At 46.0% G+C, this 13841-nt stretch overlaps 1 protein-coding gene across 1 annotated transcript in view; it reads left to right on the forward strand.

The window, feature by feature from the left end:
* Positions 1-7121: 7121 nt before the first annotated feature.
* Positions 7122-13841, forward strand: part of LOC127579831 (myosin-4-like) — a gene marked incomplete at its 3' end in the record, with an annotated part of 31757 nt that continues 25037 nt past the window's right edge. The window contains exons 1-2 of the mRNA XM_052032801.1: positions 7122-7161; positions 10196-10411. Of these exons, the coding sequence (XP_051888761.1) occupies positions 10208-10411 (204 nt within the window). The remainder of the gene's footprint in view (positions 7162-10195; positions 10412-13841) is intronic.

Genomic DNA, 13841 nt, shown 5'->3' on the forward strand with positions numbered 1-13841 from the left:
GTTTAATGCTTTTAAGTCTTATTAGTAGATTATTTATTTTAAAAAATGTCTTAATTATTGCACTTTTGATGTTTTTTTAGATGTTTATTCAGAACCATTGAAAATTTTGAGCTGGCAGGAGTTTCCAGATTACATTTGTGGGTGGACTTTATTCCACCCTATTCACATCATTCCATTCCATTACCTGAGGTTCTGCTGGAACTCAGGGCCTCACAGCTCAGCTCCGGGACCATCTGAGCTGCAAGATCAGCCTTCTGGATCCAGCGAAGGCAAGTTAGGGGAATAGCAAAGGTGAGTGTGACCAGTAAGCCCCAGTAAAGAAAATCTGGGCCAACAAGTTCTTGATTATTCTACTAGAGGCAATTTTCTTTATTGAATTATCCAAATGATTCATGATTTTGAACATTTCCATTCAACTTCTGGTTCACCTTGTTTGCTGTAAATAAAACAGACCCAGTTTTTCTAGTCTTGTCACATAACAGAATCAATCTAGGAACTACTTTACTGGCCAAGCTCCAAGGTCCATTTGCTTGATGTGACAAGACTAGAAAAACTGGGTTGAATGGAAATGTTCAAAATCTTGTCACATAACAGACTTCTGATTCTTGGTAAGATTGGAGAGCTATTAGATTGCAGGTCAAGGAGAGCAATTTTCCAGGGAAGATGAGGTGAGTATCAGTCTTGGAAATGATGGTTTAACATTTGATTGGCCATGGTAAGATTGGACAAGAAATCAGAGCATTAGCAATTAGTCTTCACAAAATGTAGGTTTGTTCCCAAACAGCAGCACTTGTCAGCAGGTTTAATGTCAATGTTATGGTTGAAGAATAGAATACCGGAGCTTGACAGGGAAGTTATAGGGGTGAATGACGAGACTGGAAAAATGGAGGCAATCAATGTCATGCTGGATGTTCTCAAAAAAATACCTTGAAGCGGAAAAGAGGCCAAATGGAGGGATCCTGTTGGAACTGGGATTCTGACGACAGGGGAACAACTTATCTTGTGGGGAAATATTGTTCAGAGGTGAAATGGATGGAAGAACTTCCCGTCATTGTGCTTGGTTTGAATTCATCACAATAGGAGCATTATGAATGAAGGTGAAGCCTTTATCGAGGATAAATTTTTTGTGGTTGGAGGGCAGAATGTCAGAATGGCTGGTGAAAACATGGCTAGGGATGACATTGAGAGGATGGTGGTCAGTGGTAAGTGAAGAGAAAGAAGTATTTATAAGTGTGTTGCTAAGCACGAGTTCTTAAAGCGTCACTTGAAGTGGCAAATTCAGTTTGTTCCGTGTGCATTGTGATGCATTTAGATGTATTAATTAGAGACCAGGACCAGCTGTACAAAATGTTAGATGATCATTGGAATCATCATTCAACATATGCTGTTAGTAACCAGAGACTGAGGATGGTAGAGGGATCAGAATGTGAAAAAAAGTCCTGGGTGTTGCAGTGGTCATTTTATAAATGTGGTATTGAACAACTATAGCCATATACGGAAATGAAAAGCAAATCGAAAGCAACCTTGTTCCACCTTGTGGCAAACAGTAACAAATCCTAAAAAGCTGTAGCTTGTAAAAATTAGAATGGGAGTTATTGTCACTATTGTAGCGACTCACCGTCCAAGCAAGCGAACCGGCTCGGCGGTCGGGTCGTGCGTCGTTGGAGCGGCAAGGCCCAAGATGGTGTTGGGCCTTTGTCTTCCCCGAACGACAGGGAGGACCCGCGAACGGGAAAGGTTTGATGACGTAGCGTATACATCATTGCCGTTTGAGGTGGGCGGGAACAGTCCCTCTTAAAAGACCCGCACAATGGATGACAACGCAGCAGCCAACGCAGTGGCACTCAAGCTGCCCACCTTTTGGACGCTTCGTTCCAGCGTCTGGTTCGACCAGGCCAAAGCACAATTCCACCTTCGGCAGATCACCTCTGACTCCACTAAGTACTACCATGTGGTCAGCTCTCTGGGCCAGGGGACAGCCGCCCAGGTCGGAGACTTCATCCAGTCTCCTCTGGAGGAAGATAAGTACCCAGCTTTCAAAGACCTTCTGATTCGGACCTTCGGCCTCTCCCATCGCGAGCACGCCGCCTGCCTGCTTCAGCTCGACGGCCTGGGGGACAGATCCCCATCCTCCCTAATGAATGAGATGCTGGCATTGGCTGAGGGACACAAGCCCTGCCTAATGTTCGAACAGGCCTTCCTCGAACAACTACCTGATGACATTCACCTGCTGTTGGCCAATGCCGATTTCAGCAACGCACATGAGGTAGCTGCCCGGGCAGATGTCCTGTGGAAGGCCAAATGCGAGAGCGGTTCGTCCGTTTGCCAAATTGCCAGGCCGCGAGCCCAACGCCTGCCTAAACCAGTCCCAGCAACTGAGCGACCACACCCCAGAAACACAGATGATGACGATGGCGACCAGCTGTGTTTCTACCATCAGAGGTGGGGCGTGGAGGCCCGTCGATGCCGCCCACGCTGCAAGTCAGGGAAACGCCAGGGCCAGCTGCCACTGATGGCTACGACGGCTGGCCACCGACAAAGCCTCCTATTCGTTTGGGACAAGCAGTCCGGGCGGCATTTCCTCTTCGATACTGGAGCAGAGGTCAGTATTTTGCCCCCGACCGGCCGCGACACTCGTAACAGACAGCAAGGTCTGGTACTCAATGCCGCAAACGGCACAACGATACAAACTTTCGGTACCCGTACACTTCAATTACAATTCGGCAGCAGCCGTTTTACCTGGACCTTTACCCTTGCCACCGTCGCCCGACCACTCCCAGGAGACGATTTCCTTTGGGACCACAACCTGTTAGTCAACCTGCGAGGGAAGCGGCTAGTCCACTCCAGAACTTTCCAAACCTACCCCCGGGAGAAGCCAGCCTACCAGCCCTGCGCCTGGACTCCACTTCCCTGTTGGGCAACAAGTTCACAAGCTCCTAGCCGAATTTCCATCAGTTTTGGCACCTCAGTTAACAAATTCTATGCCCAAACAGGGGGTGTGGCACCACATCATTACCACAGGGCCACCCCTTCATGCCCAAGCATGGCAACTACCTCCAGACAAGCTCCGCCTGGCAAAGGAAGAGTTCCATTGCATGGAGGAGCTGGGGATCGTTCGCAGGTCAGACAGCCCCTGGGCCTCCCCCCTGCACATGGTCCCCAAAGCCACTGGCGGGTGGAGGCACTGCGGCGACTACCACAGGCTTAATGACGCCACCACCCTGGACCGCTACCCCATCCCTCACATCCAGGGCTTCGCAGCGAACCTACATGGGGCCCGCATCTTCTCCAAGGTGAACCTCATTTGGGGATACCACCAAATCCCGGTCCACCTGGATGACATCCCCAAAACTGCGATTGTCACCCCATTCAGCCTCTTCGAGTTCTTTCAAATGCCATTCGGCCTTAAGAATGCCGCGCAGACTTTCCAGCGGCTGATGGACGCAGTAGGCCGAGACTTGGACTTCGTGTTCATTTACTTAGATGACATACTAATCGCCAGCTGTGACCGCCAAGAACACCTTTCCCACCTCTGCCAACTGTATTCCCGTCTCCGTGATTTTGGCCTCACGATCAACCCGGCCAAGTGCCAATTCGGACTTGACTCTATCAATTTCCTTGGCCACAAGATCACCAGCGACGGAGCAACACCCCTACCCGCCAAGGTAGACGCCCCAACACGGTCAAAGGCCTACAGGAATTCTTGGGGATGGTCAACTTTTACCGTCAGTTCATCCCTGCAGCAGCCCGTATCATGCGCCCTTTGTTCTCGCTGATGGCTGGTAAGGGCAAGGACATCGCCTGGAACGACGAGGCTGCGGCTGCTTTCATTAAGGCCAAGGACGCCCTGGCAGATGCCACGATGCTTGTACACCCTAGGACAGAAGTCCCAACCGCCCTCACGGTGGACGCATCCAACACCGTGGTTGGTGGAGTAGTGGAACAACTAATCAAAAGCCGTTGGCAACCCTTGGCATTTTTCAGCAGGCACCTTAGACCACCCGAACTGAAATACAGCACTTTTGATCAGGAACTTCTAATGCTGTACCTGGCGGTCCGGCATTTCCGGTACTTTCTAGAAGGCAGGCCTTTCACCGCTTTCACTGACCATAAGCCTTTGTCCTTCGCCTTGTCCAAAGTCTCCGATGCCTAGTCAGCTTGACAGCAGAGACATTTGTCCTACATTTCCGAATTCACAATGGATATCCGACATGTCTCCGGAAAGGACAATGTCGTTGCTGACGTACTTTCAAGACCGACCATCCACAGCCTGTCCCTGGGTGTCGACTACACAGCCCTGGCTGACGCACAGCAAGCTGACGACAAGCTGCCCAGCTACAAAACCGCAGTCTCGGGCCTGCAGCTCCAAGATTTCTTAGTTGCTCCAGGTCAGCAGACCCTCCTTTGCGACATCGCAACAGGTCAACCCCGCCCTATAGTTCCTGCAGCCTGGCGGAAATGCGTTTTCAACTTGATACATGAGTTGGCGCACCCGTCCATTAGATCAACTGTCTGACTGGTTGCCAGCAAGTTCGTCTGGCATGGCCTGTGCAAACTGGTCAGTGAGTGGGCCAGGACTTGTCCGCACTGCCAGACATCGAAAATTCAACGACACACCAAGGTCCCCCCACAGCAGTTCGAGCCTACCCGTAGAAGGTTCGACCACATCCACGTCGACCTCATTGGTCCTCTGCCAGTTTCAAGAGGAGCCCGGTACCTCCTTACCATCATGGACCGGTTCACGAGGTGGCCAGAGGCAACCCCTCTATCTGGCATCACGACTGATTCCTGCGCCCGGGCGCTGCTCACAACTTGGATCTCACGTTTTGGTGTTCCAGCCCACATCACTTCAGACAGGGGTACCCAATTTACCTCCAGCCTCTGGTCTGCATTGACGAACATGCTGGGGACGCAGCTGCACACCACCACGGCCTACCACCCTCAATCAAACGGGTTAGTGGAACGTTTCCACCGCCATCTAAAATCAGCCTTGATGGCCCGCCTGAAGGGTCCTAACCTGGTCGATGAACTGCCTTGGGTCCTGCTCGGCAGACGCACTGCCCCCAAGGAAGACCTCCAAGCTTCGTCAGCTGAACTCGTGTATGGGGCGCCCCTGGTCGTCCCGGGGGATTTCATACCTGCCCTTCGGGACCAAGGGGAACAACACACGGCAGCCCTGCAAAGACTGTGTGAGAGGCTCGGCACCTTGGCACTGATTCCCTCTTCGCAGCATGGTCAAGCCCCATCCTGTGAGCCCAAGGAACTACGAGACTGTAAGTTTGTTTTCGTTCGCAGGGGCACACCTCGTGCACCGTTGCAACAACCATATGAGGGGCCATTCAGAGTCATCAGGAATAATGGGTCCACCTTTATTTTGGACATTGGGGGCAAGGAACAGGTCTTCACGATGGACCGCCTCAAACCAACCCATTTAGATCTATGACAACCGGTTGAGGTTCCAGCGCCGCGACGCAGAGGCCGACCCCCTAAGCAATAGCTAACACAGCCCGCGGACCTTGGGGACTGTATCACCAGTTCCGGGGGGTGGGGGGGGGGGGGTGTGTAGCAATTCACCGTCCGAGCAAGCGAACCGGCTCGGCGGTCGGGTCACGAGTTGTCAGAGCGGCGAGGCCCAAGATGGTGTTGGGCCTTCGTCTTCCCCGAGCGACAGGGAGAACCCACGCGCGGGAAAGGTTTGATGACGTAGCATATACGTCATTGCCGTTTGAAGTGGGCGGGAACAGTCTCTCTTAAAAGGCCAGCGCAAGGCAGGAAAATAAACCGGTTCTTGTTCTGAAACCCTTCGATTAGTGTCTTGTTTTCACATCGCGGTAGCAGCCGCTACACTATGATGTTAAAATGGTGAAGGAAATTATTGCTAATACAATGGCACATCAAACAACCAATTAATTTTCTGGATTCATTTTTCTGATATAATTTTCTGGATTCATTGACCTCTGAGATGAAGATGATTTTACATACATAATTACAGAATGCGTAGGGTTGTTACCCAGGAATGTAATTCTGCTTGATACATTTGAATGAAGAGTCTTGGATCTCCAATAATGCCTAGCAATCTTCTGGGCCCATGTCCAGTACGATCTGTGCCCTCAGTTCTCTGTCAGCATATTTAAAACAGAAACATTACAACAATGTTAACCCCACAGCTAGCCAGTGAAAAGAAACAGTTCCAAATGTTCCCCAGTGACAATCAAGGTTATGCTGGTGTGCATCCATAATCATCATTCTGTTTCAAGCAGTGGGCATGCAGGGGACACCTCTACCACGCGAATTACACAGTGACACCTTTTCAAGTTGATTACCAATTAAGCAGTCTAAAATACAACGAAAAAGTGGGTCTAAAGTGCGTAGCTAGGTGTAAAATACATCTTACATATTGTGGGAAAAGTAATATACTTTGTAAGTGAATGATGTGTTTTTTTTTCTTGCTTTCCCTGCTATATTCTCCAGGTACTGGGAACGTGATACAAAGAAAACTACAGCGGTTGCTATATTATGCACGGAGAAATCAAGTTTGAATTCATTTTTACTAAACAGCACTCTGCCAAAAAAAGCGAACGCGATAGTGTTGGCTGGCGGCTGATTGATGTAGAATTACATTGTTGAAATATTTTATAGGCCAATAAAATATTTCTAATTATATCAGATGATAGCAAAAATTACAGCAAATGCTTTGAACAAAATGAAGCCAACCAATTACAATGAACGCCTCTCCGGCTGAACCTCCCTATAAAAGTGCTGTTCTGTCGTGTGGTGACTGGGTTCCTCCGTCAACCTTCGAAGTAAGAATTTGGAACTAACATAACACATAATGTTGGGCGGGTGTGGGGAGTGATGCTTTTATATTTTTCTAAGGTATTGCAATAACTCGAAGCATCCGGGCTTGTAATCAATAGCACGATATTGTTTAGGATTTCAATCAATTTTATTTTATTGTAGCTGGTTTTTGCTTAATGCTATTTGAATGTCAGATTGAGTCTATATAATGTAAAATATTTTACCCTAACTATTGTGTGTTTAAGATAATTTAGTTCAAGTTTATCTGCATGTTGCCTTCTTCATATTGCAATGTGTGTGTGTGTGTGTGTTTCTTTTTACAGTTCCGAACAACTCTCGAGGTTTCTGCTATTGTCTCAACAGGTAAGCACTGGATACATTCCGTTAAGGAGGGTACTTAATGATGCAGGTTGGAATGCAGTTGACTCTTCTGTTAACCGAGACATTTTGGCAGCAGTTATTGGAGAGAATAATTGTGCAGTGTAGAGACGCAGGCTTGCGTGATACCGACATAGAACAGAAGCACGACTTATTTGTGGCAGCGTTTTTAATGAGAGTTCACACAGCAACAGGCCATTCGGCCAATCAATCCATACCAGCGCCTGTGCTTCGCTGAAGCCTCCTCCCGTTTTTCCTAATTTACATCGTTCAGCATATTCTTCTGTTCTTTTCCCCTTCATGTGTTTATTTTTTCCAGCCTCCCCTTATCCGTGGTCGGGAGTTCACCATTCTTGCCACTCTAAGGGCAAAAAGTTTCTTCTGAATTGCCTATTGAATTTCTTGGTGACTATATTGTATTGAGGTCTCTACTTGGAACCATTCTCCCCACATCCACCCTATCAAAACCCTTCTAATTTTATAAACCTTTATTAGGTCATTCTTCATTGGGCATTGGAGACGGTCCAAAAGAGACTTGCCAGACTAATTCCTTGGATGAAAGATTTGTCCTGTCAAGAACAGCTAAAACATTAGACCTGCATACTTGGGTGTTCAGAAGCATGAAGAGTGATTTTATTGAATCATTTAAGATCATCAGGGGACATGACAGGGCAGCTGTTGAAATGTTTCTACTAGTGGGAGAATTTGGAACGAAGGGACATAGTTACAAGATTAGGGGATGTTCATTTAAGACCTAAGAGTTTAGGAACTGCTTCTCACAGAGAGTGGTGATTCTTTGGCAATCTCCATTCCAGAGGGTTATGGAGGCCAGATCATTTGGGAGTGAGGTTATTTAAAAGGAAGATATTTGAAAGATATGGGAACTGAGGGCTATGGGGAACTGACACAGAAGAAGAGATCAGCCGTGATCATATCGAATGTTGGGGCAGGCTTGAGGGAGTGAGTAGCCTACTCCTGCTCCTGTTTTCTTGTGTTATTATGTTACGTTGTTCCGCTTTCTTGTTTCAAGGGAAAAGGTACCCTGATCTCAGTAGAAGGGAAAATACTGCAGTCTATTATTAAAGAAGTGGTAAGGGGGCATGTAGGAAATAATAACAGGACTGGGTTAATTTAACATAGGTTTATGAAGAGAAATTATGTTTGACAAATCTGTTGGATCTTTTTCAGTTTGTTACTAATAGGAGATAGGCAGGGGCTAATACTTGGGGACCAAATGGATATAGTGTATTTGAACTTTCAGAAGATTTTTGATCAGGTGCAATGTAAGAGATTAAAAAGCATCACAAGTGGTGTTTGTTAGTCTATAGGACAATATCATTTAGGATTCCATCAAACTTTTTCATTGCAATTTTGAAAATCTGAAATTCAAATAACATTGAGTTCATACAATGTAATATTTTTTCACCATAACTCCAATATGTTTAAGATCTTCCTATTCAAGTTTATCTGCATGTCCGTGACAGTTCACCTGTGTACAAGTCTCATCTCCTTACCTAAGAGAGAATGTGCTTTTGATAGGGATAAAGTAACAAAGTGACACACACAAAATTCTGGAGGAACTCAACAGGTCAGGCAGCATCTATGGAGGGAAATAAACAGTCGACGTTTCGGGTCGAGATCCTTCATCAAGACTGGAAAGAAAGAGGGCAGGAGCCAGAATAAGAAGGTCGGGGGAGGGGGAGGAGTACATGCAGGCAAGTGATAGGTGAGTTTAGGTGATAGGTGAGTCCAGGTGAGAGGGGGAAGGTAGGAGGGTGGGGGAGGGGGACAATTAAGAAGCTGAGAGGTGATAGGTAGAAGTGGCAAAGGGCTGAAGAAGAAGCAGTCTGGTAGGAGAGGGCAGTGGACCATGGAATAAAAGGAAGGAGGTGAGGAATAGATGGGCAGGTCATGAGGACGGGGGAAGGGATGGGCAGGTCATGAGAGCAGGGGAAGGGGAAAGAAAAGGAGAGAGGGGGCCTCAGGAGTGAGGGAAAACAAAGAAAGAAAAGGGGAAGAGTTACTGGAAGTCAGAGAAATCGATGTTGAGGCCATGTGGTTGGAGACTACCAGGGTGGAATATGAGGTGTTGATCCACCAACCTACGCTTGGCCGCAACATGGCAGTAGAGGAGGCCATGGATAGACATGTCGGTCTGGGAGTGGGATGTGGAATTGAAGTGGATGGCCACCAGTAGATCCCACCTCCAACCTACATCTGGCCTCAACATGGCAGTAGACTGGGAAACGGGAGGGAGCGGGGGTGGTTATTGTATTAGGGAAGGGGATTAAACAGATTAGGTTTGTAATCTTTAGAGTTTAGAAGAATGAGAGTAGATCTCACCTGGAGGGTTGGGGATCTTAGAATTCTCTACCTGAGAGGGTAATGGAAGCTTAGTCTCTATATTATGGGTTGATAGATCTCTGGATATTAAGGGAATCAATGGATATAGAGTTAATGCAAGAAAGTGGCACTGAGGTCAATGATTAGCCATGATCTCATTGAATATCAGAGTAGGCACAAGCGGTCAAATGGCCCAGCCCTGCTTCTTTTCCTTATGTGTTTTGTTTTTATCCTTCCTGATACGCACACTCCCACGTTTCAGGTACTGTACTTAGAAATTTTCCCTGTACCCTCTCCAGTGCCTCAATAAACTTTTTATAATATGGCAGTCAAATCTGTACTGAGGCTAGCTGGAATTCATCAGATCCTTTACATTCCTCCTTCTGTGATGCAGGATTCGAAGTACACTTTGACAGTAACTTTAGCTAGGGCCAGGGATGGGAAATGAGATGATGTGCAAGGCCAAGCCTCTTTGTACTCGTTCTTTTATTTGATGTTGAAGTTACCTCAGTTGGCATGACTAACCTTGACATGCAACAAGATGAAAGCAGTGTAAGTCTCTTTGACTAATATCCCACCTTGGTTTGACTGTAAATAGCTATCTGATGATCATATCAACCTTCAGAAAGGGGTAAATGGAAATCGCTGAAGTCTGCTCTTTCTATTTTTTACACAGTAAACCGCAAACATGAGTTCCGACGCAGATATGGCAGTTTTTGGGGAGGCAGCTACCTTTCTACGGAAAACAGAGAAAGAGCGAATTGCAGCACAGAATAAACCATTTGATGCTAAAACAGCCTGTTATGTCACTGACCCAAAGGAAGTGTACATTCCAGCCTCAATTAAGAGTAAGGAAGGTGACAAAGTCACTGTGGAAACTAAAAATAAAAAGGTTAGTAAAAGTAAATTGGATCAACAGTCAAGTGAGCTTGGGTGAGAAATATACCTGACACTGTAGGCCAGGCAGCATCCGTGGAGAAAAGCAGGCAGTCAACATTTCAGGTCAGCACCCTTCCTTCAGGCCTGAAGATAGGAAAAGGGGAGGCCAATATATAACAGGGAACAGCAGAGCAGTAATAAGTGGACAAAAGAGGGGAGGCGGGGTGGGCACAAGGTAGTGATAGGTTGATGCAGGTAAGAGAGTGATAGGCAGGTGTGGGGGAGGAGGGGAGAGCAGATCCACCAGGGGATGGGTCAAAGGTAAGGGGGGTAGACATAGGCTAGGAAAGGGAAGAAAAGAAGAGGCATGGTTGGGGGTGGTTGTGGGGATTACTTAAAATGGGAGCACCAAAATGTGGTTTCCTCTACACGGTGCTCCAAATGTGGCCTCCTTTACATTGGTGGGACCAAATGAAGACTAGGTGACCGTTTCACAGAACATCTGCGCTCTGTCCGTAACCGCGATCTGCATCTCCCCATTGCTAGTCACGTCAACTCCCCCTCCCACTCTATTCACTGATATGTCAGTCCTCGGCCTCCTCCACTGCCAAGAGAATTCCAAGCACAAACTGGAAGAACAGCACCTCATTTTCCGTCTTGGAACCTTGAAGCCTAATGGCATGAACATTGACTTCTTCTACTTAAAGTAATAGCCCCCCTTCCCCCCCCATACACCCCCAACCATGCCTCTTCTTTTCTTCCCTTTCCTAGCCTATCTCTCCTTTTTTCTATCCCCCCCACCTTTCTTCCTCCTTACCTTTGACCTATCCCCCGTGGATCTGCTCTCCCCTCCTCCACCGTACCTGCTTATCACTATCTCTTACCTGCATCTGCCAATCACCACCCCATGCCCACCCCACCTCCCCTCTTTTGTCCACCTATCACTGCTCTGCTTTTTTCTTCTATATATTGGGCTTCCCCTTTTCCTATCTTCAGTCCCGAAGAAGGGTCCTGAACCAAAACGTTGACTGCCTGCTTTTCTCCACGGATGCTGCCTGGCCTGCTGAGTTCCACCAGCATCATAGTGTTTTTCATCTAGATTCTAGCATCTGTAGCCCTTTTTTTTCTCTACCTGACACTATGGGGTATATGGGGAAAAAAGTAGATGCTAGAAATCTGAAAAAAAAAACCCAGAAAACGTTGGAAACACTTAACAGGTCAGGCAGCATCTGTGGAGAGAGAAACAGAATTAATGTTTCAAGTCAAAGACCCTAGGCCAGAACCAGGAAATGTATCAGTCCAAATGTCTTTTAAATGTTGTAATTGTACCCACAATTACCACTTCCTCCAATACCTCATCCCACATACCCATTACCAGTTGTGTGAAAAAGTTGCCCTTCAGGCCCCCTTTAAATCTCTCCCCACTCACATTAAAACTATGCCCTCCAGTTTTAGATTCCTCTGCCCTGGGAAAAAGACTATGACCATTCACCTTATCAATGCCCCTTATGATTTAATAAACTTCTATAAGGTCACCCCTCAGCCTCCTATGTTCCAGGGAAAAGAGACCCAGCCTATCCAGCCTCTCCTTATATCTCAAGCCCTCCAGTCCCAGTAACATCTTTGTGAATCTTTTCTGCACCCTTTCCAGCTTAATGACATCCTTCCTGTAGCTAGGTGACCAGAACTGCACACAATACACCTGGTGTGGTATTACCAATGTCTTGCACAACTGTAATATGATGTCCCAACTCTTGTGCTCAGTGCCCTGACTGATAAGGCAAGTGTGCCGAATGCTTTCTTCACCATCCTGTCTACTTGTGTTGCCACTTTCAGGGAACTATATGTACTTGTACTCCTGGGACACTCTGCCTTACGACACCCTCCAGGGCCCTGCCATTTACTGTGAAAGTCCTGCCCTGGTTTAACTTACCAAAATGCAACACTTTGCACTTGTCCATGTTAAATTCCATCTGCCTATTCTTGACCCACTTTCAATCCCCTTCCCTCACCATATTGTATTTTAAGGAACAGCGCACTAGAAACAAATTTCGGTTGAAGCAAAATTTCAGCAGGCTTTGAACAATTAATAGTTAAAATGTAAAAAGCTTTTTGAATGTAAAACCTTTTAAAAGGAACACTGAAGTGGTTTTCTCATCAATATATTGTTTCTGAATATTGATAGCAGTTAAGGAAGAATATTTTTAAAGCCAAATTGACCATATTTTTTCATTAACCTTTTTAGCTACCGCTTGCCTCTGAGGTGAGGTTGCATAAAGTTTCTAACTCCACTTTTGAGATGTTTTTGTCAGCCTACTCTGCTGTACAGTTTAATACCACTGGTGTTAAACTCTGAGAGGTTTGTGAGAGTTGTACTCTTCACTGACCTCCTTGGCATTTCTGTACTGCTAGGTGGGTCAAAACTTCCAAGGTCTGGAAGACTAAAGAATTATTTTCAGATATATGGGCTCCTTTTCATCAAAACTTTCAATCTTCCTGACCTATATCCCATGATGAGTTTACAAAACTTAAGTGCTCTGTTCACTTCCTCTATTCACTCGGCCCCAAAGACTACAAAGTCTGTAAAAATGATTTCATTAACTGCTTCTGCCTCCTCCACCATTGTTGAAAGCAGTATACATGCCGTCATCTTCTCAAGCCTCAATTAATTTAATGCCTTCCTTAATTCCCAACCAACTAGACGTTCCATAAATTAAGTGATGTAAAACTGTACCACACACACCATAAATCCCAATCTCCTCAGCGCATGTGAATTTATGATGTGTTAAATTTAAACTCCTTTCTTGCACCTTAATCCTACGTCAATCAGGCTGTGAAGATTTATCACAAGAGTACATTTTTAAGGCAAGATTAAAGGAGAAATGGAGTTTTATGGCACAGCCTAATTGTACTGAGTCATAAAAAATTTGCATTCTGTATTGAATTTGAACAGAAACCTGGAGGGCAAAAACACTTCCAAAAGAGTGCAATTTTGGAAACAATCTATGCCCAGGGTGGAAATGATGCCTTTGGTTATTTATCCAAGTATAATGTGCAATACTCTGTTTCTCTTGTGTTCACCACCAGATGCAGTGACATCTTGGGTATCTTGGAGGATAGTGGACATGAGGCACAGAAGCAAAACAGAAAATTCCGCTTACAGTCAGCATGTCAGGTGGTATCTATGGAAGGAAAAAAATGAGTTGACATTTTATGTCAAAGATCCTGATGAAATGTCCCTGACTTGAAATCTCAACTATATTTATCCTCCCTGTCTTGCTGAGTGTTTCTAGCATTTTCTGTTTTTATTTCTGATTTCCAGTACTTGAGGATTTTTCATATGGAATAGGATCACCCATAATCTTATTGAAGCTTCCACAGTCTACTGCTTCTTTTGCTTATATTCTTGTTATAACATAATGTTGTTGACTGTGTTCAACATT

The sequence above is a fragment of the Pristis pectinata genome, chromosome 18 (genome assembly GCF_009764475.1).
Source record: "Pristis pectinata isolate sPriPec2 chromosome 18, sPriPec2.1.pri, whole genome shotgun sequence".
NCBI lineage: Eukaryota > Metazoa > Chordata > Chondrichthyes > Rhinopristiformes > Pristidae > Pristis > Pristis pectinata.